The sequence below is a fragment of the Tetrao urogallus genome (genome assembly GCF_951394365.1).
Source record: "Tetrao urogallus genome assembly, chromosome: 2".
Classification (NCBI taxonomy): Eukaryota; Metazoa; Chordata; class Aves; order Galliformes; family Phasianidae; genus Tetrao; species Tetrao urogallus.
Genome location: NC_136814.1, coordinates 29,397,103 through 29,422,464, shown reverse-complemented (window position 1 = coordinate 29,422,464; position 25,362 = coordinate 29,397,103). Strand labels below are relative to the sequence as shown.

Below are 25,362 nucleotides of genomic sequence, written 5' to 3'. Positions count from 1 at the left end.
CCACAAGCATGCTGTCTGCATCAGGCTCTGCTACAGAAATCTGTCTTCTCAGGTTCAAATCTCCACAACCAGCAACATGTTCAACATCCTTAGGTAGAGCCAGCCCCACCATCCTCCTCACTTCTGATGTACACAGCTATCACCCACCTAGCACTTTCACAAGTCTAGGCTGGTCATTCTTGCTGTCTTGGTTCAGATTTGTTTATATTTTAATTGCTTCCAGGATATGCTTTGATGGACAATTCATTTCAAATCCTGCTGAGCCTCTCTCCTGCTCCTTTGTTGTCTCCTCTCAGTAAGCCATCTCTTCACAAGCAAGTCCATGGAGAGGTTGACTGACACATGCTAATGTGTACTGCTCAAGCACAAATGCCTTTGATTGGAATGACTGAAAAAGAGGGCCAAGAAGGTGCACATATCATACTTGGATCCCTTGAGCGTATTCTGGCATACACTGCCTCCCAGCACACACCAGCTGCCATGCCTTCCACACTGTCCAAGAGCAGGCAGACCCATGCTCTTGACTGAGCATCTTTACAGACACCATTTACACTGATATGGAAACAGCCTACTCCAAGTATCTGAGGGGTGCAGAGGGGGTTGCACAGGACTTGAGGCTATGCGGCCCTTCAGGGGCCCCAAGGGAGGACTGCAGCAGTTAGCCATATTCACTGCCAAGCCTCCTCACTGAGCTGAGGCTGACCACAGCATGAGCACATCCAGCACCACAGGTCTGAATCTGCCTCTTGTTGATGGCTCTAAAGCAAGGACCAGTGGGCTCTTTGTGGAGCTCTACAGAGTACGCCACAAGCAACTTTCTGAACTCCCCCAGGCAAGTTCCTACTTGCCTGCACAACCAGAGAATCAAAGAGAGAGATGAGCCATAAAGGAGTTACTTCTGTGGTCAGCATGTGGGTCAAATCTCCTCTAGTCTGTTCAGGTTTTTGTAGAAAGTGAGATCAAAGGTTTGAGGATGGATTGCACAATGGGCTCTTCTATTTTGAGAGAAACTTCACATACTGAATACCACTAGATGTTTTGGGTAGGCTCCTGAAAAGCAGTTTGGAACGTATTGCTTGAAAAACAAGGCTTCTTCACAGCTTGAACAGTTAATATTTGGGCTATAGGACACTACCTGGCTCCAACATGCAGGATAAAGTTGGGCATCCTGCTGACAGGTGAGACTGAAGTCTTACCTGTGGCCGGGGGTGTCCTGTGACCAGACACTGCAGGACCAGCGTGTCCCCTTCCCGAATCGTGTAAACACGTTCACTGATGTTGTCCTCCTTCACTACACATGCCTGCCCAGCATGGATAATTTGGGCCTGAGCAGGAGCTGCAGAGAAGAAAGAAGAGGTAACGAAGGAAACAAGCAGCACTCCACCCACTACCCATGACAGCTGTGCCCACAGCAGTATGGAAGAGCCACCTCTCGAACCACAGAAGGGAAGAGCCAGACAGTGCTGGGTATGAGACACAAAAGACTCAGAAGATAGAGAATTGAGTAATTATCCTTATTTCCTGGGAGCCTGGTATCACCTTCTACTTAAAGTTCTTAGGCACTGTTGAGATTAGCAGCTCTAGGCACTGAAAAGAAAACATGGAGGTTTTTGTTTTGTTTTGTTTTAAAGACCTCCCTGAATGGGCTAAGGATCAAGAACTCCCTGCTCTCCCAGAGATGAGCATACACAAGAGGTTAAAGCAGGGATCTGTTCAAATCATGGCTGCTCTATAATTGTCTAAAATGGGCCTAATGACTATAAATTTACTATGCAGGGGGCTGAGTGGAGTCAGAAAGGGCCTTGATGCTCCATATGGCTTTCAGTATGTCCCTAGAACATGCGTAGTGCATGCTACAGGAAAAACAAGTCTTTCCCAAGTTACACAGCGACCATTGCAACTCTGTGCCAGAGGAAACAGTCTCCATGGGACCAGAAAACGCATTAGCTCTAGGGCTCCTCTCTCTCTTCCCAGGATTCTAGGAGTAGACCAGTGACTGCCAGTCCAGCCAGGAGAACAAGAGAGTTGTGCAAAGGAAAAATTCATGGAAAGAAAGTTCCCACAGTTTACAAAACTGCATATCCCCAACCAGTGATCTACTGCAGTTCTAATCAACAGCAGGGAGAGAGAAACAGCAAGAAAACAGGACCTAATAAAAAAATCACCTTAACTCTAGAGATCTGTATGAGCAGCCCTTGGTTCCCTAATCCAAAAGCATCTGTGTGATCACTGAAGCGGCTGAGATGTATCGAAAGTGACTGTGCAGCCAATGAGACACCTGTGCTTGTTCGAGGGAGAGCTCCAGTCACACTTCAAGGAACAGAGAAACCCACACATGTCTAAGAACCACTACCTCAGTGAGAGTGCCCTTGGGATGCACTGCCCTGTCTTGCTGGAACACTTCCAGGTGACTCCAGAGTCACAGCTCCAGCTGTTATTAGTGAAATACAATGCAAACTAACAAGACAGTGACAAGACAGGAAGACAGGTGATCCAAGGGTTTAAAGCAAAGAGCCTGAGTGAGCCTTCTGAAACAAACACCAATTTATACAACCTGTCACAGCTGAACTAAGCACCCACTTCTTCCTCAAGGTCAGCTGAACTACTATTTTCTTTCATGGATTTTTTTTTTTATTATTTTTTTTTAAAGATTTCTTATTTTGCTCCAGGCATGACCAAAATGCTCTAAACCCAACCAGATGGCAAATAGAAGTGCTCAGATTTATGCTGCTTCCATGCACCAGCAGCACAGACTCAGGGCAGGCTGGGCTTAAGCAGCAGAGATCTGCCTTTGAGGTTCAGCCTGTACAAACCGGTGTCACCACAAAGCACTGAGCAGCTATGACACAAGAGTGGCCACAGGACCGTGGGCAGCCAGCTGCTCTTGCTGCTGGGTTCTCCATTCATGGCATGGTCACACAGCACTCAGGCAGCAAGCTAATATCTTTTTAGAATCACATTTATTTGAGTTGGAAAGGACCTTAAAAGGTCAGCTGGTCCAACTCCCCTGCAGCAAACAGAGACACCTACAGCTACACCAGAGTGCTCAGTGTCTTGTCTAGCCCGTCCTTGAGTGTCTCCAGGGACAGGGTATCCACCACCTCTCTGGACAACTCATGCCAGTCTCCCACTGCCCTTCCAGTCTGATGTTACTTGGCTGGCAAAATCATGATGGGCTCATTACCATCCAAGCTATTGACTAAGAGAAATAATATGTTTATTTGAACAGTATGATGGCATAAAAATGGGCAAATCCCTTAATCTTTTTCATCTGCAGGACTTGTAGAAACTTGCCTGCCATCTCTGAAACAACAGTCAAAGCTCCACTAATACAACTGAGCAGATGAGTGACCTTCACCTGCCTGAATGGCAGAAAATTCTTGTTGAACACAGAAGGAAGAAGAAAGCAGGAACTTATGTATGTGCATATATACATATGAACACATGTTTATGCTTTTTAAGTAAGACAGTGACTTATCAGTAAAAGACTGCATGATTGCTTGTCAAGCGAACAATGGCAGAGCAGCAATTCAGATGCCCATGTAACCTTTGCCAGTACACTTCAAATCCAAAACACTGCCTCTTATCACGCTGCTCCAGCCCTCTGCAGACATGCCATAACACCTCTACCCACATGCACTGCAGAACATTGCTGGCAATGCCAAGACGCACTCTGTGATGAAGACTCCCTGCTCTATGATTAAAAGAGAAAAACTCTGTCCCTTCCTATCCTATAGCACACTCTCCTCCTGACCTATACTACCCCTGTTTCAGTGGGGTCCTGACACCCTACAGCATCAAAGCTATTGAAATCTCTCTTCTCATTCTCTGGGCTATGTTTGCCGGCTGGTGGCTCTGTTCTCCCTTCACAAACATGACCTTGCTGCGAAAACTAATTGCCAGCCATCCCGTGGAGAATTAGAATATTTATCTGCAGCTCTTGCTCCCAGTTAAATGTTGCCTCAAGTTGCTCGGCTGTGCCCCACATGGTGCACAAACTCTTTAGCCTCAAGCCTTCCAACTTGCATTCTTCTCCCTTTGGCCATCCCACCACCCCATACTTTTACCTGCCTTCTGTAACCTCCATCTCACCTGCCTAAAGGCATTTGTACATAAGGAATTTCCACAGCAAAACATTAAGTACAGTTGTACCGTACAAGAGGGTTTTTGAGCAAGCGCTGCAGTACCAAAACACTTTGTCATCATCATTGTTACCAGAGTTTGATAGAAATATTATATAAACTAATCCTTACTCTGCAGTGTAAAGCAATATATAGCACTAACCTATAGCAAAATGAGAATGCTGGAGATAAATGTTGTGTCAGTTTAATTTTTCTCTCCCCAGTCCCCCCTGGGTCCACCTGGGCTGTCACAAAGCTTAGAAACATGGGGGTGTACATTCAGCTTTGTTCTACCGTTAAGAATACCTTAAGCTCCATTTAGTGGAAAGGGACATCACTTTAATTGAATCACTACTATTCAAGCTGTGACATCTCTCTTGCAATCACAGCACCAGGTCTCCTGCAAGACCAACAAGCATTTTACCATGTTTTAAACCTCACATGAACCCACATCTCTCAAAAGTGAGACCAAAAAGCCTAGGGCTGTCTTGAAGAGAAAAGCGCTCAAGGAAATGGCACGGGAGGCTGAGAAACAGCCTTAAATATAACCTGATAAAAGCAAAGGTGTGGGGACTGAACAAGGGGTGAATCCAGCTCCCAGAGGATTATGTTAAAATCATAGGATAGGATTCCAGAAGTCTTGGTTCCAAGCTCAGCCTGCCACACTACGCAAAGGCTGGGAAAGCCACCTCATTCCATACTACAGATAGACAGAGATGGTAGGGATTAATTGTACTTCTAATGTGTTCAAATAGAATGTTGAACAGAAAGAATACATTGTTTGACATCATTCCACGTCTCCTGGAGGATTTCAGGACGATGACAGTTTGCCATCTTGTCCTGGCAACACGCAGGACCTGCTTTCTCAAAAGAAACAGTTTCAAGAAGGCCCTTGGGAGCGAAAAGAAAGGTTAGAGCATCAGGCAAGTGCTGGAGACTGAGAAAGAATCTCAGCCATTCACAGAGGAGCCCCACAAGGAATGAGTTTTGCAGATACAACCTGTCCTACTAAGCGTTTTAGAGCAGAACTGCACAAAGCGCTCCAGAGAAACTGAGCCAACCAAATATTCAAAGCCAGACACTTTACAATGCAAAATTCAAGCTCTCAACCTGCAGCATTAAGCTCTTCTTTCAGAAAGAGCTGGCTTGCAACACATTTGGCCCCTGCATCGAGACTTCCTACTACACTTTCATTTGATATATTCACACATTAAAACAAAAGGAAATTGGAGTGGGTAAAATAATTTTATTCCCAGTGCAATGTACTGTACAATGTTATTATTACTATAATCTGGAAAGTTTATGACACTCTTGGTGCTTAGAGGTTGCTAATATCATTAAAAAGTAGAAAAGGAAAGAACTGTTTTTTTGGAGAGGACTGAGTAACGTGCATTTGATTCACAGGTCTAGCCACTTCATCTTTTTGAACCTGAGATTCCCTATCTCTGCGATGGTAATGATGAGAAGTCCTTCTCAGAGAGGGTAAGACACAGATTCTGCATTGCCAGGAGCCAAATGAAAATCTATAGCTGAAGGAGGGCAGAGAGGGAGAAAGCAAGAAGACAAATAGGCAATGGCATTCTTAGGTCTCTATCAGTTTATTACATATTCTAAATTTTAGGGAGAAATAAGAGGAGTGTCCCTTGAGAATAGATCTGCAGCAGCAGAACGAAGAGAAAAGAGGAATAGCTGAATTCCTGCTTCAGTCTGTATCCTCTTCCCCGACAGTCTACCAGTGTTGCAGGCTTTCTGCAGTCATGTTTCCTGTAGCCAAGCCCTCCAGGTGGCTGCACCAGAAGGCTGTGCCTTCCATCAATGCCTTCATCTGCACAGGAATGCAATCCCCTGGCTGCCTCCAGGCAAAGTTTGACAGAACCCAGCTAAGCCCAGGAAGCTCTAGGCAAAGAAGCCATGGACTTCCATTTCTCAGCTACAAGGGGGCACTGCTGGGAGGCATTGGTTGCTAATCTGTTGCTGAAAAACCTCAAGAACCTTCTTGCATTTTCCCCTCACCATTCCAGTCCAAAGCAAGTGGCATGTAAGAGGTGCATCTTGAAGGGAGTTTCTGGAAAGGGGCAAAAGGTGTTTAAGGAGCACATGGAATTGAATACAAATCTCCCTCAGCCATTAGTGGCTGAATAGCCACTCTCAATAGGACCACCCACAGGTAGCGCTGCCCCATGGCACTGTTACAGGTGCTACAGTGCAGAGGAAGTGTCTCTCAGGCCTCAAAGTCACTGCTTCAGTGTTTTATCCATTCTGTTTATTCAGTGCACAACTCTGCTCAAAGAGGAGGCAGATGCAAACATAAAGGCCTCTGAGAATCAAAGGGGTTGGAAGGAACCACAAGAAATCACAATGTCCAAGCCCCCTGCTAAAACAGATACCCTACCAGTAGGCATCCAGATGGGTCTTGAACATTTCCAAAGGAGACTCCACAACCTCTCTGTTCCAGTTCCCCATCAGCCTTACCATAAAGTTCACATACATGTTAGTATGGAACATCTTGTGTTCAAGTTTTAAACCATTACTCCTTGTCCTACTGCTACACATCACAGAGAAGAGCCTGGCCTCATCCATTTTCCTCCCACCTCCTTTTAGATATTTATAAACATTAATCAGACCCCCTCCCAGCCATCTTTTCCCTAGGCTGAACAGCCCTAGGTTACTCAGCCTGTCTTCATGCAGAGATGCTCCAGGCCCTTTATCATCTTCATGGTCCTCTGCTGGACTTCTTCTAGGAGATCCCTGTCTTTTTTGAACGGAGGAACCCAGTACGGGACACAGTTTTCTAAATATGGCCTCACCAGGGCAGACTGGAGGGGGACTTCCTCAACCTGATGGTCACTCTGTTTATAATGCACACTAGAATACCACTGGCCTGCTTGGCCACACGGGCACATTGCTGACTTACGGCCAACCCGTTGTCCACCAGGGCACCAAGGTCCATCTCCACACAACTCACCTCCAGCAGGTTACACTCTTATCTGTGCTGATGCATCTGGTTATTCCTCCCCGGGTGCGAGACTCCACTTCTTGTTAAACCTTGTCAGGTTACTACCTGCACAACAACAGAACATCCTGCCTATGCCCGCTCAGGAGAGGGTTGGCAGCTGGGTTGTTGTAGGGTCCATTGCTATTCAGCTGGTCTCACTGATTGCTCCACTGTGGATGAAGACCACAGGTTCTGCCAAAACTTCCAACAATACAAATTAACCAAGCCTACTCCAGCCCACAGTGCTGGACATAATATTGATGGGCTGTTTGAAAAGGAAAATTCACTCCAGCTTGAGGCTGATTATGGAAATAATAATACACAATCAGTGTCCATTAACACTGTCAAGAGGGCTGTGGATCAATAGCATATTAATGGCTGAATAAAGACTGCCCATACCTATCAGCAGTTCAGGCCAGCACAGTGGCAGAGGGAGAAGCAGTGCCAGCAGACAGGTGTAAAGGAGCTCAGGTACCTGATGCCTCCACACAGCCTGCCCTGGGAGGCTGGAACAGAAGCCCCTAGAGTAGCTACAAGGAGAAAAGCACACCATGCCCTCAGGTCTCCCACTCCTTGCTCCGAGCCGTCTCGCACACCTCCAGCACTGCCTTCAGCACGTGGTCTCCATAAGCTTAATGCTTCTCCCTTGAAGCTCCTCCTGCCAGCTCTGCTAACATAGTTTGCTGCCCAGGTGACTCAGCCACACCAAAGGCTTTCCTAATGCAAAAACCTCCAGGAAACCCTAATGGCATGCTGACACTAAGGATTACAGCCCCAAGTAAGATAGATCATTATTGAAACTCTCTTGCTCCCTGTGTATCAGCATTCTCATGGCAGTGCAAAGCATACATACTTAAAAATAAAAAATCTGCTTACTGGACTCTTGGCCTAAATTTGCAGCAGGGAACCTGTCATATTTCAGCAGCAAAATGCCTGGCTCCTTACCGTGATTAGAACACAAACATCAGTCCACCACAACAAAAACACAACCACTTCTGAGATATGCAAAGCAACCATGCCTAACCCTATGTAACAATTCACCGCACTCTTGAGCATAAAGGGAAGAATATAATTTTTGATAGGAAGAACACAAATCACAGAATTTGGGAAAACATTCATAGAGCGTGAAATTTGGCCAAGGCAGTCTTTACAACTCTGGCTGATTGCATATCCAAAAACAGAGTTCCCTTTCGTAAAGCTCAGCCAGATGATTTGCATGGTCTTAAAATAACTTTCTCCTAAATCAATGCCACTTCCTTGAAGCATCTGTATAATTTTGTTTCTTTTAGAAAAACATCAGCAACAAAACCATGTGAGATATCATGAACAACAGGTACACCCCCCAGTGACTGCAGGAGATGCTTCTGAGGTCTTTGTTCGATCTAAAATGAAGGAGGGTATTGTGTACTTTATTGAAGCATCAGAGCCATTAGATCATCAGTAACTCCTTCATTCCCAATTCTCCTGCCTGTAACAGATCATTAATTCCCAATGGTGATCCCCAAACTTTCTTACACAGATCCACCTATCTGCAAAGTATTGAGCTGCAGAGTAAAAATCAAAGTGTTTTGTTTGACAGGTATTAAGTGATAGATGTTACACACACAACATTACACCAGCATGAACTCTGAATCACTACCTAACTTGAGCCTGAAGGGAATTTGTACAGATAACTTAGTGTCAGCAATATGAGGCAGGTTGCCTTCAAACCATTTGGGGCTCCAGATGTGGTAGCAATCACAGCCCGTGCTGTATCTGAGTAATACCATCCTGGGAGATTCCAGCTTTGGTCAGGAAATTTATAAAATAAGCATGCCTCGTGACAGTCATAAAAGAGACCATTTTCCCCAACCCACTTCCCACTGTACCAGCTTCAAAGCCTGTGTCATATTTCTAAATCTTGCTGCAGAACCCAATGAGCCACAGAGCCACACTCAGGCAAGGAGATCCTGGCAGGCTGAGTGCTCAAAACATTGCACTTTCAGAACCCATTTCTTGTCTGGTTGCTACTTCATGCTCATAAGCATTTTAGGTTAAAACAGAAGAGGCAAGCAGCTTGGAGGAGAAATCAAGCATCCTCTTTTCTAGGGACCACAGACAGATTGACTTGTTTGTCAGCTGGTAAAATACTCAAAAAAAATGAGGCAGTCTCATCAGAAAACAGAGGGCTGCAGAAATAGAGACATCGCTCATACTCTCAGCTTCCAGCACACCTCACACCTCTGTGTTCCAGGCAGCTTCTGAGCACCCAGCCAGCAGAAGAGCTGAGATCAGACTGGATGCAGACAGGAGTCAGCTGTGCTCCATACATCTCATGCTTTCTGCTCCCTATTCTCATTTCTCTTTTCCTATGCTCTTAAGGTACACAGTCACATTCCTACTAGAAAAATGCCTTCCATAGAGATGCTGCAGCTTCGCAGTCCACGGGTGATATCCCCAGGATCTGCCGGTAAGAACCTTTGCAATCAAATGAATTTAGATCCTCTCCTCTTTTCCCTAAATTCAAGATCAACTAGTTCCCAAAGTCACCACTGACACTGCTTACTCTACAACCTTTCCCTTTTTATATTCTAAGTCACTTTGGTACAACAGTGACTTTTCAACAGAGATTCAAATACACAGATCTATAAACCAGCATACTTTGAAACTCAGCTGTAGTTTAATTACTAGACTATTTAACACCAGAGATGAAAGGAGAGCATAATACAGACTCTTCATCTCTTCCAAAGGGCTAAGATATGTCAATTTGCTAATCTGTCAACTAGGTTGGGAGCAAAGGTGCACGACCTCTAATCAATGAGTAACTACTTTTCATATCAAAAGGAAAAAAAAAAAAAAGCATCAGACAACGGCTGCGGCTCTCGAACCAGAAAAACAAGAGACAGTGCTGAGGTGGAAACTGGGATATGGCAAGCATCAGAAGGGCAGGCAGAGGAGAGCTGTTTGAAGAGAAGATTCCTTGTTATATGGAGAGCCACAGGGGCCATCTCACACTGGGGACCGCTGACCCCAGCGGATAGGCACATAGTAGTGGGGTAAAGCAGAGCCAGGCCCTAGGGCAGGGCTCAGGCTCTCCTGCAGAGTTCGCTGACAACTGGACCATTTCCACCTCTGTCAGAAGAGCTTCTGCCAACGCACAGAGCTTGGTGCAGAGCACAAAGCCCATCTGAGGAGCCGAGTAAATACTCAGGCCCTGAGTCTGTGCTAAACCCTCACCTGTCATAGCTGAGCTGCTCCAGAGCCCAGTGAGCTTGCTCAGAGGAAGCTGAGGACATGAGGGCAATCACATCATGACAACAATGCAAATATTGACTCTACACGAGAAAGATTCAACAAATGGCCATGTTTACCTGCTGCTTTACCCAGCCTCTATGGAAAGCAAAAGGAACAGAGCAGGGCTAGGGGAAAATCACTGCAGGAGTGAGAGGATAAGAGAAGCTGGAGAGACAATGAAACACAGTTTCACTGAGACAGCTTTGTTCTTCCCCATAGTTAGAAAGAGCTGGAAGTACAAAGGCTAACTTTAGTTCAGGTATCTAAAAGAATCCAATTTTGCTATGAAAAGCGGTATGCAGCAAGGCCTTATCTCTGCATGAAGCTCTGCACTGAGCAGTAGAGGCACACAGTCTTCCCAGGCTATCAGAAGCAAAGCAGAAGCAAAGTCCACCCCATGGGGATGGGCAGCCGCATACAGAGCTCAGCTCTGTCTTGGCAGTAATGCCAGGACCCCAGAGGAAGGTCAAAACTTGGCACCCATCAGTTGCATCCCTAATTCCAGTCTGGCACCTTGTGAAGCACCAGCCTGTAGCCTTCATGGTTGCCTAGCACAGCACTAAGTCCACACTTTCAGGAAGACGAGGAACCTCTCATGCAACTCAGAGGAGCTTGTTCAAGAAAAACCGCTTTCCACCGGATTTTTTTCCCCACGTCTCTTCTTGTCAGCACAGGAAACTCAAGACCAAAGACTACTGCCAGCATGCAAAACAACCTGGAGAGAAGGGAAGCAAGTGTAGTAGCTCAGCTCCACACCCAAGGAAGACAGCGAGCATAGAAAGGAAACAACAGCAGATTTTCAGCAAAGTTGAGTCAACTGAGGCTGCATGACACCCTGGAAATCAAGCCCAGCAATGTTTTATCTTGACAGCATCCTCCACATCCCTGCAGCGGCTTTAGTGTGAAGAGGACTAGAAAGTCCCCGGTTCTTTCGCTCTCAAGTACCAATAATTAATAGCTACAACCTGGCAGACAAGCCAGCAATTCCCACTGGTTCTGATAAGAGGAGCTGACATCCCCCTAACCCCAGCCACCTCCACTGTTTTATTCTCTTTGCTTATTGATTCGTTTATGCACATAATGCAAATTGGCATTTAATAATTCAGCCGAGTTAATGGTGCTTAAATATTAAAAGACTTTTCTCTTTTAATTAGATGCAGCAAAATAGGCAACAAAGGAGTCCTAGAGAGATGCCACTTAAAATGCTCTTGTCCAAGTTCTTTGGCATTTTTCTAGGGAATAGGAAGGAATATTTCAGGGGAAATTTCTCCCACTCTCATTGGGAAAGTAACCAACCCATAGCAGTGGTTTGGAGAATTTGATTAGTAGAATGAATTTATCTTTGTTAGCCCTTTGTTTTGTCCCCCTTCTAGTGATAAAGGCAGAAGGGAAGGAAAGAGGGGATGGAAGGCACTTCCCTATAAGTGCCACTACCAGCAGCAGCATGCTGGGTAACAAAGTGCAGACAGATGTAGAAGTATTCAGATGTGCCACTTAAAGACCCACAGCCAGGTGAAAACAGAGTTAAATGAAAGAAACACATACTGTGAATTGAAGAGATACAGACAGCACAGAAATCTGGCAATTACTCCTTGAGGCAAAAGTTCTAACCCAGAAAATTCATTGAAGATTATACCAGTGAAATAAAGGTTTCTACACTTATTTTTCTCCTCTCTTCATTATGCCAAGGGTTGAGAATGAGAGGAAAAATCCACGATATTTTTAAGCCTCAGCTTTGTGTCATCTTTAGCCTATGAAAATAATGTGTCTTAGTCATGACGAGGCTGCTTAATGGCATCACCACAGAAAGAATTGGTACTATTTAGGGTGCTTTAAGTGCTCAGATCTCTCCTCTTGATTAGCTCTCATTTTAAGTAGTGAATTTGTTTGAGTTTGAGATAATGATGTCCCACCTGACCCAGAGCAGAACCACATAGTCACAATAATTAGATCTAGTAACCGTTAATAACTTAGTTTAATCAGAACCTATTTTCTTCAAATTTAGCCTAGGCATAAGTTGCCAATGAATTTCAATTACATGCCATGTTTGAAGAGCATGTGCTCTACATTATTTAGTTAATTCCTGACAAATAAAAAGACAACAAAAGCTAAATTCCTTACAGGGGACACTTGGAAAAAAATCTTACATTGGACCAACTGACTTTCAAATTCTCTGCGAATTCATTCTTCCAGCGAGGATTAAGTGCTGCAATTCTGTAAAGGTTAAGAAGCATTTTTCACATAGAACTGAGATCAAATTCCTAACGTGTGCAAAGTTCTGTTTGTCCTCAGCAGCAGAACTGCTACCTGAAAAACAGTGGTGAGGGGTGACCCACCTGCACCTGGGGACACCAGAGCCATGGGAAGGGCAGAATGCTGGTCACCCTGCCCAGAAGGGACAGAGGTGTACAGCACAGACTTCTGCACAGCCAGCATCCCCCCACGCACACAGGAGAGGGCAGTGGTGCACGGAGCAGAGTCAGCCCAAGGCGCTTTTGTGACTGATTTTAAAGTGCAGAAGTTTTGACGTAGGAACTGCTACTCCCCTCACACACAAGTGCTAGAAGAGAGTCTCACACTCGGGGCATCCCCTACCATTGCTTTGGCAGGACGTGGAGGAACCCCTCCCCCCCCTTCTGTCAGACTCTCTGCACGCAGGGAACATTTTCTGTCACTCCACATCTGCCACATGCTGAAATATTCTTGACACTGCAACAAACAGTTTGCAGTGTTTCCCTTTAATGGATTATCCATCCGCTCCTTTCCAGCTGTGCAGCACATCTGGCCACATTGCTTCTCCAAGGCAGACACTCCTCAGCCCAGTGTTCTACATGTTGCTCCTCAAGGGACATCGGAGCTGATGGAGGAGTAGAGGCCCCACAGATCGGTAGCATTTCCAGAAATGCTCAGAAACAATAAAATTAAGCTTCTTCAGCATGCAGTTGTCTGCTGTCGCCTTCTGTCATCCCCTTTGTACCTGCAGCTGTTCCCTGCACAGACACGGTGCTCTATGGACATGCCCAAGGTTGCCTAACACAGTACTGCCAGGCTGTTCCTGGGAAGGGGATGTGCTCTCCTTGACTACAAGTGCCAGCTGTTGGTCTCAGAAGCATTCCCCAGCCCTTGCAAAATGAGAGTAGCTCTGGTATTGCCAACCTCCTGACACACACCCCCTCAAACAGCATCTCTTTACAAGGGGTGATTAAGAAAAGAAGGGATTAGATGGAAAACAGACTAGCAAAGAATTTGGCAAAAAAATAAAACCCAACTGCAGGCAAGGAGAAGCAAGGCAGGCTGATGCTGGCATAGCAGTTCCCTGGTGAGAGACTGATAGCAATGAACTTTGGAGGCAGGAATTCCACAATGCAGGGTTATGAATTGATTACTTCACATCTGTGCAAAGTCAAAAGATCATCTGAAACACCAGAGATTTGCAGAGGGAAATGAGGAAGCACTAATGCACATGGGATAGTATTTAAAATAATTTCCCAGTTGGCTGGCTGGCTGCACGGGGGGTAAGGACAGAGATTAATTCCCTGCCTGAGATCCTGCATTTGTGCAAACATTGTTGAACGCCTGTACAACAGGGAATTCAGGGATGAACACAACCGTATCAAAGCAGCCGGGGTCTTGCTGACAGCCTTGCAAAGGAAGCAAGATGATCTTTGACACCAAGGAAATAAAGCTCCGAGAGACTGAAATGCTGACAGACATCAGCCTCCAAGAGGATGTGTGTCTGAAAAGGAAAGCTCTTAAAAGACTTTCGTTCTCAGACTCTCTTCTGCAAGAGAAAAGCTTTGGCCTATTTAGGCGAAGCTGCAGCAGGCTAAGACCTCAGCATATTTTAAAATTACTTATCCTCAGCTTCACTTGATGTTCTCTTGACTTAACTAAGAAATGTAGTTTTATTTAAAGTACTCCCAAGCCTTTGGCAGCCCACCCCATGGAGAACAAAGCAGTCCCTTGATTCCATAGGGGACAGGAGGAAAGCAAACTTTCCAGTCAGCAGGGAAGAGAGAAGCCCTGCCTTGCACCTACACCCTAGTGGGTGCAACCAGGCCACTCCTCTTGTCCAGACCAGCAAACATAATCACGTCTACCCAAGCAGAAGTGAGACCCTCAGTCACACAGTATAGTCATTCAGCCTTCAGCCTTATCTCCTTGCTTGATCACATCCTAAAACAGGTGAGGAAAAAAAGTTTAATTCCTAGTCATGTTTTTCCTGTTGCTGCCTGCCAAGGACAGAGCATTGAAGCAGCTCAAGTATCTGGGGAGCTACTGGTTAAATACAATAATAAAGGTTTTCACTTGCAATAGCAGAAATGATCCAAACCACCAGTGACCACTGAGCATTGATTGCAAATGGCTCTTCAGGACGCTGTTAGCCACAAAGTTATTCAGCCAAACTACCCCAACTTTACCTAGGAGATATAGTACCCTATATTCTATGCTCAGGTAGATCAACCTAATGCTCTTCAGCTCATGGTCTTCAATGCTCTACCAATCCTACATATCACTGCTCAACTATAACACAAACAAAAAAAAAAATAAAAAAGGAGAAAGAAACACAAACTGAGAATCTACTTCAGCCGGTATTTGTTTTGATGTGAGACCCTGGGCAAGCACATTGTCCTCTAGGTACACCTTTCTCTCCCTCTCTGTCGTTTGACTGATTATCCTACTTTGCCATGCAGGGTACTTTAAAGCTTGTTTATACAGCTTTTTGAAGATGCAAGGCACAGTATAAGTGCTAAGTATTATTGTGGCTATTACCTTCCTCACAGGGGGGTTATGAAGCTTTGTAATTGATGTTTGTGAAACAATCCTGTGTCATTGGACGGAACGTGCTACAGAAGTGCAGAGGATTAATATCCTCAGTAATCTGATGTCGGTTTTACTGTTCTGTGCAACACTTAATAAAATGTAATTAAAAACAAATCTAGGCTGATACTGATAGGAAGGATGAGGAGGTGGAGCTGGATGCATGTGGGGACAGCCTGCTCTCTGTTAATTAAACCAAATACCATCAGTCTAGAAGAGAATGCCAAGTGTTTTCCTTTTCTTTGTGATAACTGTGCATTAACGTTAAAGCTGATTTTGGGTAACTAATACTCAAGCACCCTAGAAAATCTCTTGTTTGGAATTCTTAAATGCAATACCAAACATCTGAAGCAGGATGGCTCCGAGCCCCACAGCTCTTTCAACAGCAACTGGTGCTTTAGGAATTGATCAGATAGAGAGAAATCAGGTGCACTCTTTTTAAGGACTCCACAGTCAGGTAGGAAAATAGATTGGGGAAAAGAAAAAAAGCCAACAACAACAAAACAACCATGTAAACTCAGGCACAGGGCCTCAGCCACAAATATCCCAAGTCCCTGGTCTGCATTTACTAGCTTGGAGGAGTAAAGTAGCTCTTAATTCCTTTGGATAAAGCAGTAGCTCCTTCAGATGTGCAGGATTCAAGGCCCTCCAGTGCACAGGCAGCTACTGATCCCACACACCAAAAACCAGTAGCTCAGTGGCTCTGTGGGATAGATGCCAACCGCATTATATTTCTTCCATATGAGAATAATTGAGTCTATTGTCTCACACAGCTGCCCAAGTAACCTGTTGGTTGCTCGAGCCCCCAAACCTTCCATAGGATCAGCTGTGGTTTTTCCCTTCCTCCAAGTCCTTGAAGGCACACTACTGCTTTGTTTTTCCAAAGCTGTAGTGACCACTACAGCCTTCCAGCTCAAGATGAGATCATTTATCCTTCAATCAATAAGTTACAGAACCAATGACAGTAACTGAATGATACAAAAGTCCAAAAATGAGTATGTTTTGTTTCCAACCCAGGTCCAGCTTCGCATACTGCCTCCATGACTGTGATAAGGAGTCCATCACTCAAGGTCTAATGCTTAAACAGCTCCCAGGCCAATAGCCATAAAATCTACCACTCTTTAGGAAGCAGTATAGGGCCACCCGCTTATGCACTGTAAGCTGAAGAAAATGATATTCATCATAACAGGATGGATGATGCTTCATTTAAGGACAGTCTGAGTGGGGAAGCTAAAGGCTGAATGAGCGCTCAGCATCTCTTCAAGCAAATAAATGAGGGGCAAAGAGCAAAAGTACACCCAAGAGCTGGGCTGGAAAACACCAAGTATATGGTAATCACAAAGCAGTGACAGACCCCTCCAAACAGCCACATTCAACATGCAACACTGCAGCCAGTCCAGCTTTCTGCTAAATCATAGAAATGTGGCTACATTAGTGTTTTGCAGTGCAGTTACATCCATGGGAAACTGAGATGGAGAGGCCTACAGAGAGTTCCTTGGATAACAATTATGATCAAAGAAGGGAAACCGCAAGCAGTTGCTTTAGGTACTTGAGTACCAGTCTTCTGCCCATCACAGCAAATGCAGATACTACCTCATAGCTCACTGAACAAACAAAAAACGCTCCAGATGCGTTGTACATCTGTGTTTCTAGACACATGCCCTGGTACTGGGTGGCAGAGACAAGGCTATTCTGCCTTCATGCACACAGGTTGCAAGACTCAGAAATCAAAAGGATGTTGCCAGCTGTAAACAGGAACACAGACATTTTGGAAAACTGTTAATCAGACTTTACTCTTTCTGCATTTGTCCACAGGGCTTCTCATGGTGCTTGGTTTACTGCAAAGAGAAAAGTGTTTCTGGTTTTACCCTGCACACGTGCATACACTTTCCAAAGGAAAATGGATCAGTAGCAAAACTTGGAAGAGCTACAGAAAGAGCTCCGGCAACCACACACATTACAGACAGGAGTCCTGCAGTACCTGCCAGGTCATCATATTCAAGTCTTCCCTACAGCCCACAGTATTGAGCCTGATCAATCTTTAATACGATTCCCTTTAAAAAGAGACATTTTTGAATCAAGAAGCTTGTCCTGACAAGCATCCCGAGTTGTGCCCACAAACAAGGAGGTTAAGACAGAGTGGAAAAGCAGCACCTAAAGCACCCATCTTGCAGCAAGGTTGGTTTACTTTTGTTTGTGACTTGAAGGCACAGAGCAAGGAAGTCTGATCTCTCATTATGTCACATCTGTCTTAACCTCCTTGTTCACAATTTTCCATGTCATGCCCACCACACTCACCTTCACTATACAGTCTTTATCTTATCTCCTCTGCAGCTTGTTACTCCAAGTGGCATTTCCACCACTGAAAGACGAGCACCATTCCTTTCCTATCTGCACTGCTGCCCAGCATGCTGCTCTCACTCAAAGTGTCCAGGGCAGCTATAGGTGTCGCAGAACAAGGGGTGAATTCAACTCCTTCTGCAGCTTGCCTCACCAGGGGGATGTCAGACACCCCAGCTGTGAGAAGTCACCTCTCACATTTTACAGTCATTTGTCACATCAAAAAGACTTTATAAATACCCAAGTGATGGAATAGGCTGCTTCTATAAGCAATGAAGTGCATCTTCCTCAGAGGGGGAACATAGCTGGTTAACAGGGCTCAGGCTAGAAAAGAAAAAGCAATCTAAACTGATTTGCAGCTTCAGAGGGAATTAGGGAAGCAGAATATAATTACCCAAGTTGGAATTTAGACAGAGCTCATGGAAGGGAACAAAAAAGTTGTGTACTTTAATGATCACAAGCAATCAGCAACTGAGTTTTCTGTGCCTTTCCAAGGGGTACAGGTGTGCATTTGATCTCACAGTAAACACTGTTCTTTGAGAAGCAGTTTTGAGGACAAAGGAAGACAGGATGTACACCAATGTAGCTGTCAACTACATTATAGTAATGCACTGAAGAGGTCACAATGTTTCACATCATGTAGATGACCTCTAACTTTGGAACATGCAGGTTTTCAGTCCTTGAACTTCACCAAATTCTTAGAATCCCCATAGCAAATCCTCAATGAAGTATAGACTACTGTCCAACTGCAGCCAAATGTGTTTCAGAATATTCCATATGTGCCACCTCAAGAATGCTTCGCAAATCACCCATGGAAGAACAGCAGGCTTGCTGCACAGTTCTGGGTCCTCCTGTCCCAGGCAGTGGCAAAGGGCTTGATCTAACTCCACTGAGCCAAGTAAGGCTCTTCACCAGCTCTTCTGCTTGCCAGCCCATGGTTACTCAGGATCAACTTCTATCCCTCCTTCACTGCAGGTGCTGGGTAGGTTAGGGCAGCAGAGTCTCATCTCCACCTGGAGGAGAGCACAGGGCTTGGGTCCCATCCCATTAACAGCTGGGTCTCATCCTGAGAGCACCAGCACCATGTTTGGGACCAGGCAGCTGGAAGTGAACAGGCTGAAGCCTTTTGGCTTTCTGTCCAAAATGCTACATCTTCAAAATGTGTGTCAGTATGATTCCTAGCAGGCCTGCTGTCACAAGAGACCAGGAAAGAAAACGTGAATTACCAAAGCAGCAAAAGCCTTTCATCTCACTGGCTCTGGCACACCATTGTGCTGAAGCTTCCCTAGCATTTCACAAGCTGTGAGAAGCATCCAAGCCAAATCTGGTTTGCATTAAAGGACAGCCTGACTCCCACTTGGGTCTGAAACACCGCACAGCTGCCTGCAGCTCACACAATGTCCATACGGGGAACAAGTCATGGCTAAAACATCGCTCATAGAATGCTGCCAGCAATGCCAGGCTGGCCCTTTTCCGCCACCAACCTAGAAAGCACCTGTGAACAAATAAACACAAGGCTGCTGCCCTTCTGCTCCAGTCTGCCCAGAAACAGTAACAAAGCAATGAGGAGCTCTGCCAGGAGGAATTAATTTCATTGTTTTTAGCGCTTGTTATAATCCAATTAAAAAAAATCCCCAAGTCTACAGAAAAATAAAAGTGTCACAGACTAAAACATTTAAAAACATGCACAAAAATAGGAAACGGTTGCAGCAGGCTTGGCTTTACACCCTCAGTCACATGTCCGTTCTTAATGGTAAAGCAGTGTGGTAGGAGTTATTTCCAGTCCACCGCAAAATGGGGGAAGTGCTGGTCACAAACACCTCGGAAGAGTCTTGCACTGACCTTGGAAAAAGAGGAAACTGGTGATGGGTTTTCTGTCTCTAATACATATGGATCCAATTCCACCTTCCGCTGCAAAACTGTAACATCCACTGCAGTCAATGGGAATTACACCTATTTAATAGACGGCAAAATTGATTTTGTGATCTCAGGTGTCTGGGCATGCAAGATTTCCAGCCCACATAACTTTAGATAAAAATCCTGCAAACTCCAAGATAATGAAGTCTTTGAGATTCCACAAATACTCCCTTACTGAGCAAAGCTCGGAGGTGGCTATAGCTCAATGCAATCGTGAGCTTTTGCTAAATTACCTTGGGCCAGAAACATTGCAGATCAGGACATTTCCAGCCAGGCTAGAGACTAATGCCATAAGAATTGCTGCCTAAGGGATATTTTTATTGCTACTCCATTGCTCCTGGGCAAAATGCAAAGGGAACGATGTGTACACAGCACTACAATCCCCATCTAAGAGTTGAACCTGAGCTTCACATCAAGCTGTTTGACTTTACTCTGCAAGCTTTGCTTGTCACAGTGCAAATGCAATGATGTATTTAAGGAGATCCTGTTGCCAGACAGAAAGAGTGAGAAAGACAGCAGGAGCAGCTGTCGCCTGCTGAGATATGGCTTTGTAACTTAGTCGGTGTCACGTTGAGGACTGTGAAGTGCCTGACAGGAGCAACAGAAGGTCACAGATACGTATTCTCACTAGTAGGTCTTGGCACCTTGATATAAGCATCCCTGGGAAGCAGGGATGCTCCTGCCTTTCTTTGGCTTTATTTTCCTTTATGTTCTTGCTGAGCTTCTGAGGGCAAGAGGTTGTGCTTGACTAAGCAGGTACCTGGCAGCTGGGAGAGTCTGATGGAGAAGGAAGGACAAAGTCCTGAGACAGGAGGACAAGCATTGACACCCTTTCTCCCAGAGCCTCGTACATTTCCAGCAGCATGAGAAGCCTCACCATGTTGGCAGCGCCAGCCCACAGCAGACCCAAAGGTCAGCCCAGAGTCCTACAGATGATTTAAGAGCACTCAAACAAGATGTTGTCATCTAAAACCTGCTTCCTTTGCAGGACACAGCCTCTGTTCTCCTCTTGCACTGGGAGCACTCACAAATCTCACTGCCCGCACCAACTGCAAGTCCAAAACAGTCCAACATGTAGAGCCCCTCAGTCTCCTGAAGGAAACAAGGGGAATCTGATGCAGCAGCAGAGCAAACCCTGAATGACAGACCTGGGGCCAGCATAGCCATGAAAGCCAGCTAGGGAGGCTTTGTACCACAGTGACTGCCAGCACCACCCTCCCATTATTCCAACAGGGCAGAATGTGGGAGGCGGATCTTGCACCAGGGAAAGCACAGGGCCTGCTACATAACCTCCCCAATAGCAGGTTTCAGGCTACAGAACACGCAACCTGCAATAACCTACTCTCTGCTTGAGCTAGAACCTTCACAGTAGAGGCTACTGTTCACCTCTTCTCCCTTCGCAGGCTCCTTCCTTCCTCATAAAACTAAGCACATGTAGGCTGTTTCACGGTCTGTCTCTCCCACAGTCAGTCTGCTTGCCACAGAAATGCATTCATGTGGGGACAGAGCCTGGTACCGGTTTAATGGTGCATTGCAGCATCAAACATCACTTCAACAGGGCAAGAGAAAGAGGAACATTATATATGATCTCACACCAGACACTAAAACCCTCCTGCAATCATAAAACCCAGAACAGAACAACAAGCCCATGGTATGTTTTTTTTTGGGGGGGGGGAAGGAGGTGGTCTCTAGGTAACAAGTCATGTCCAAAAACAACCACAATACCAGATATTCACACCAGTGCAGCAAGCAAGACAGCATTTTGCCATTTACCTCCATCTATGCTACTCAAGCACTGAGAGATGCTTCCATCTTTTCCCAAATCAGGGAGCAACTGCTGTATCCTGTGCTCCAGACCCACAGCACTGCCCAGGATGGTTACAGCCCTACTTCACCAGGGTAGAAAGGAGCAATAAATGGCTGAGGGCTCACAGCATCCTTGCATACGTGACAGTGGCAATAGTGCTGCTGAGTAAATATGGTTACACTGGTTCTCACTAAAATGTATGAGTTAGCGACCCCAGCAGGCAGATTTTCTGCAGCTGTGAGGAAGGGCTGGTGGTGCAAAGCTGTGAAGAATGAGAAAGCAGTAAAGCTGGGAGCCCAAAAGCTTTAGTCCTTTGCAATGTACCAGCAAGACAGCACTGCATACTCTGCTGCTGTCTCAGACAGTGCTCATCTGCCCAGCAAAGCTGCTCCCATTGATCTCCTTCACTGCACACAAACACATCCTTAACTTGGAATGGGGTAGCAGTGAGGGCCAGCTGAGAGCTGCTCCTTCTTCACAGCATCAGCCTCAGATTAGAGGGAGATGCAGCCCTTGGAGCTTACCCATGCTCTTAGGCTTGTGAAGCATGAGATTCACAGCTGGAGAAGATGCTGGATGGAGTAGTCCCTCCCCTCACACTGAGCCGCAGCAATGTGGGCAGGAATCACACACATAGGCAGATAGGAATAGAATTCACATCTCAAGAAACTAACCCTGCCAGTATAATTACCTAGCAAAAAAAAAAAAAAAAAAAAAAAAAAAAAAAAAAAAAAATAGACTTTGCAAGAAGCTAAGGGGAACACAACAATACATCAACATCAACAGAGATGGAGGAAAGAAACGGGTGCTGTTTTTCCAGAGTCCTGAACCAGACAGGAGCCTGGTACAGTCACTGGGAGAAACATACTGTTCCAGTCTTGCTTAACAGCACAGTAGACCGTGGTTCTGGGACTTGTCACAGACTGCTGTGCATCAGGGACATGCTGGGTTTCAACAGATATCTTGTGTACTTTCTCAGTATCATTTTCCAAGCTGTTTTCTACAATTGTGCTATAAAGCTTTAAACATCAATTGAAGGAAACAGCTTGCTTCAGTCCCTTCCTTCCACTTTCCTGGGTGGGACAGTCACCCATAGCATTCTCTCCTTAGAAGCAAGCCAAAGCAGCACTAATAGCCCTCCTGCTATTGTGCTCTTGCTCCAGCAGTCTCCTCTTGCTGGCCTGCTTCATGGTGAACTGCACAGCATCCCCATGGGAGCAGGACACAGCTCAACACCAGCATAGATCCATCTCAGCACAATAGCTTGCTTTCTTTGCTGCAGGACCCAGCTCCGCAGAAGACAGGAACAGTTCAGCTCCCTCCTACAGCCACAGCCCCAGAAGCAGGTAGCAGAGTGAAAGGGCAGCGCATCCAAACCAACATAAAGGACCCACAGTTTGGCAACTCCATCACATGAGTTATTCTTCTTTCTGCTGAAGCACTGGGAACTGTTCACTCTTAAGGCAGGAACTGGATCAATTAGTTGGTGCGAAAGGCTTAAAATCCATCACCCGATGGAGCCAATCAACGGTGCATATCAAGGAACTGGCACCTTGGATTTTAATTGCCCCACCTCTAGCTTGCTTTGCTCTGGCAGCCTGGCACTGGACCTGCTCTGCTGTCTAGAAGTGATGCTGCAAGCTAGAGGAATGGAGCTTCCCTCAGGAAGGAAATGGGCATGGGATTGAGGAACCCCTTCCCCAGAAGCCAGAGCCCCAACAGAGGAGCCTGCCCTGTGCTGTGCTTCCCTCCAGCACTTTAACAAGCCCTCTGCTAACCATAAAAGCAGCAACAGCATGCTCCACAGCCCTGATACCATTAAATACTCTCCTAAATATTACAAAGTGCTGTTGTCATCATTCCCACACACACTCCACTCATGCTATTGACTGCAGGGACCTCTGCTTGGCTGCTTTAAAAATCCCATAAAGTTTTGCACTCTCTCCCAGTGCTGGAGTTAGTGCTCTCCTCAGGATTCAGACCTGCTCCCTGAAAGTTATGGCCAAGTCAAAAATAAGCCTGTGGTCTAAAAACTGAACAGACTTTAAATTTAAGGTGCTAATTTATTTATTCCTTCCTATCCTCTCTCTCCCTTATAGAGTTCCTATGGCCATCACTAAATTAAAGCAAGTACAACAAGGCTGAGGAGAATTCCAGCCAATTTCAAAGGCTAAAAAGAGCAGACAGAATAAACTCACCCCATGACTCTCCCTATTCTTTGTTTTGCAAAGGAAAGCATTTCTCTCCTGCCTCTTTGCATGAAGAATTCTTGCGTGTTAGGCTCCTGTATTCAGGCAAGTACTGGAAAACAGGCAGCACGGTACCACAAACTAGTATGCAAGCCCAACATATGCCATATATATGCCATATATAGGTCAGCTGATGTTTAGAGACCTCCTCCAATTCTTACGTATTTCAGAATGATGTGTGTCAAGTCAACCAAGTATTTTTCCAGTCTCTCAGATACAGAACACATAGATTGTGTAAATCACGGCTTTCCAAATTAGCTCCCCACATCTTCAACCACAGCTGTACCAGTGGGCTAAATCCCACCTGTCTTCAGAGTGGCACAGGGACCATCAGAAAGCAACTGGCATTAGACCTGCTGGTGACTCAACTGGCAGTGGAAACAAGCCTTGCTAACCTTGTCAGGTTTTTCTATTGCTATTGAAACTTTCAGTAGCTCTTGATAGATGCAAGCACTGATCCCAAGGATCTCAAAATAGTTTCCTTGTCTGGATAACTGCCGAAACAGCAACATAACAGGAAACCAATGGGGAGAGGAATAAGAAGATGAGCTCCATGTCTTTAGGGAGATGGAACCTTTGTGTGGAAGCTGTGTCCCAAGGCTTGTTATCAGGCAATTTTTGTCAAACCCCAATAAAGCACTGGGATCCAAGGAGCTCCTGCAGTGGACTCTTCACTTGAGAGTTGCAAATCCACATTGTTCTTCTCCAGCAGGGGATATGATGGTCAAGCCAGCTGTAAGCCCAATTGGTCCATACTGAAAACCATAAAAATTCAGTAACCTACAGAGCAGAATGCACGTACAAATGAATATATCATAATGGCACAAGAACACCTCCCTACCAAGAGGATGCAAAGAGCTGTCTCACTCCCCTTGACACACCAGCCTGCAAAGCTCTCAGATAACCCAAAGAGACAGACAGAGGGTGCCCAGCCCAGAGTTTAATCAGGCATTTTGTTCAGCCAAGTTGCCTGGCGCAAGCTTGATTCCCACTTGACAAGCACCAACCCGCAAACCCCCACAACAGGGCCCCCCTCTGTATATTGTGCAAATTGGAATACAAATCAGAGGAAAAAGCTTTCCTCTGTTTGAACAAATTGCTATAGATTCACCCCCGTCTCAGGTCAGAGCCCCCGATGGGAAATATTTTCACTGGCTGACTGCTAATAGACTCTGGAGCAGCCATTGGATCAATACCTGAATAAGAAAATTAGCCAAAGCACACAATCTGATTTTGCCTTGTTTTGAATTACAGCAGGCTTGTGTTTATTTCACTCCCGTTTCCCTCCTTCCCTCTCTAGCACGCTTCCCCAGCCTTGCTCCCTGGTTACCTATCTATCACATCTAGTCAGATTTGTGGGAAAATAATAAAGTACGTGCAGGAAGATGTAATGCCTTTAGAAAAATGTTTACATGCATTAATAATTTTCTACTGAAGCTGCAGCACTGCCACTCCCTCAGAGGAGACAGCTCAAGAGCAGCACTAAGATTTGCACATACATACATACTCCCCCCCCATACTCTCAAAAAAACCCATATGCAAACCATTTAGGGGATGTGCAAAGCATGAGCATGGACTGGCTACGCACTGCACTCCTTTTCAGAAAACCCAGGAGGTCAGCAGCGAGGTTTTCACATTGGAAATTTAAAAACAACAACAAAAATAATAATAAAACTGGAGCAGAGTTATTTTCTTCAGCTGTTTGTGCAAGAGATGTGAATCACCACCTGGGCCAAATATCAGATGCATTGAGGGTGAGACAGATACTAGAAGTCTCCTTTCTTCTTTGAAAGACTTCACCAGCAAGCAACCAGTAAAGGGGATGCCTCTCACACCGAG

General features: G+C 45.5%; 1 protein-coding gene across 2 annotated transcripts in view; it reads right to left on the bottom strand.

Annotated features, from left to right (window-relative positions):
* Positions 1 to 25,362, bottom strand: part of MDGA1 (MAM domain containing glycosylphosphatidylinositol anchor 1) — a gene marked incomplete at both ends in the record, with an annotated part of 124,697 nt that overhangs the window by 82,749 nt on the left and 16,586 nt on the right. For both annotated transcript variants that reach the window (XM_079532606.1, XM_079532607.1), the window contains one exon: positions 1,197 to 1,336. In XM_079532606.1, coding sequence (XP_079388732.1) covers positions 1,197 to 1,336 — 140 coding nt within the window. The remainder of the gene's footprint in view (positions 1 to 1,196; positions 1,337 to 25,362) is intronic.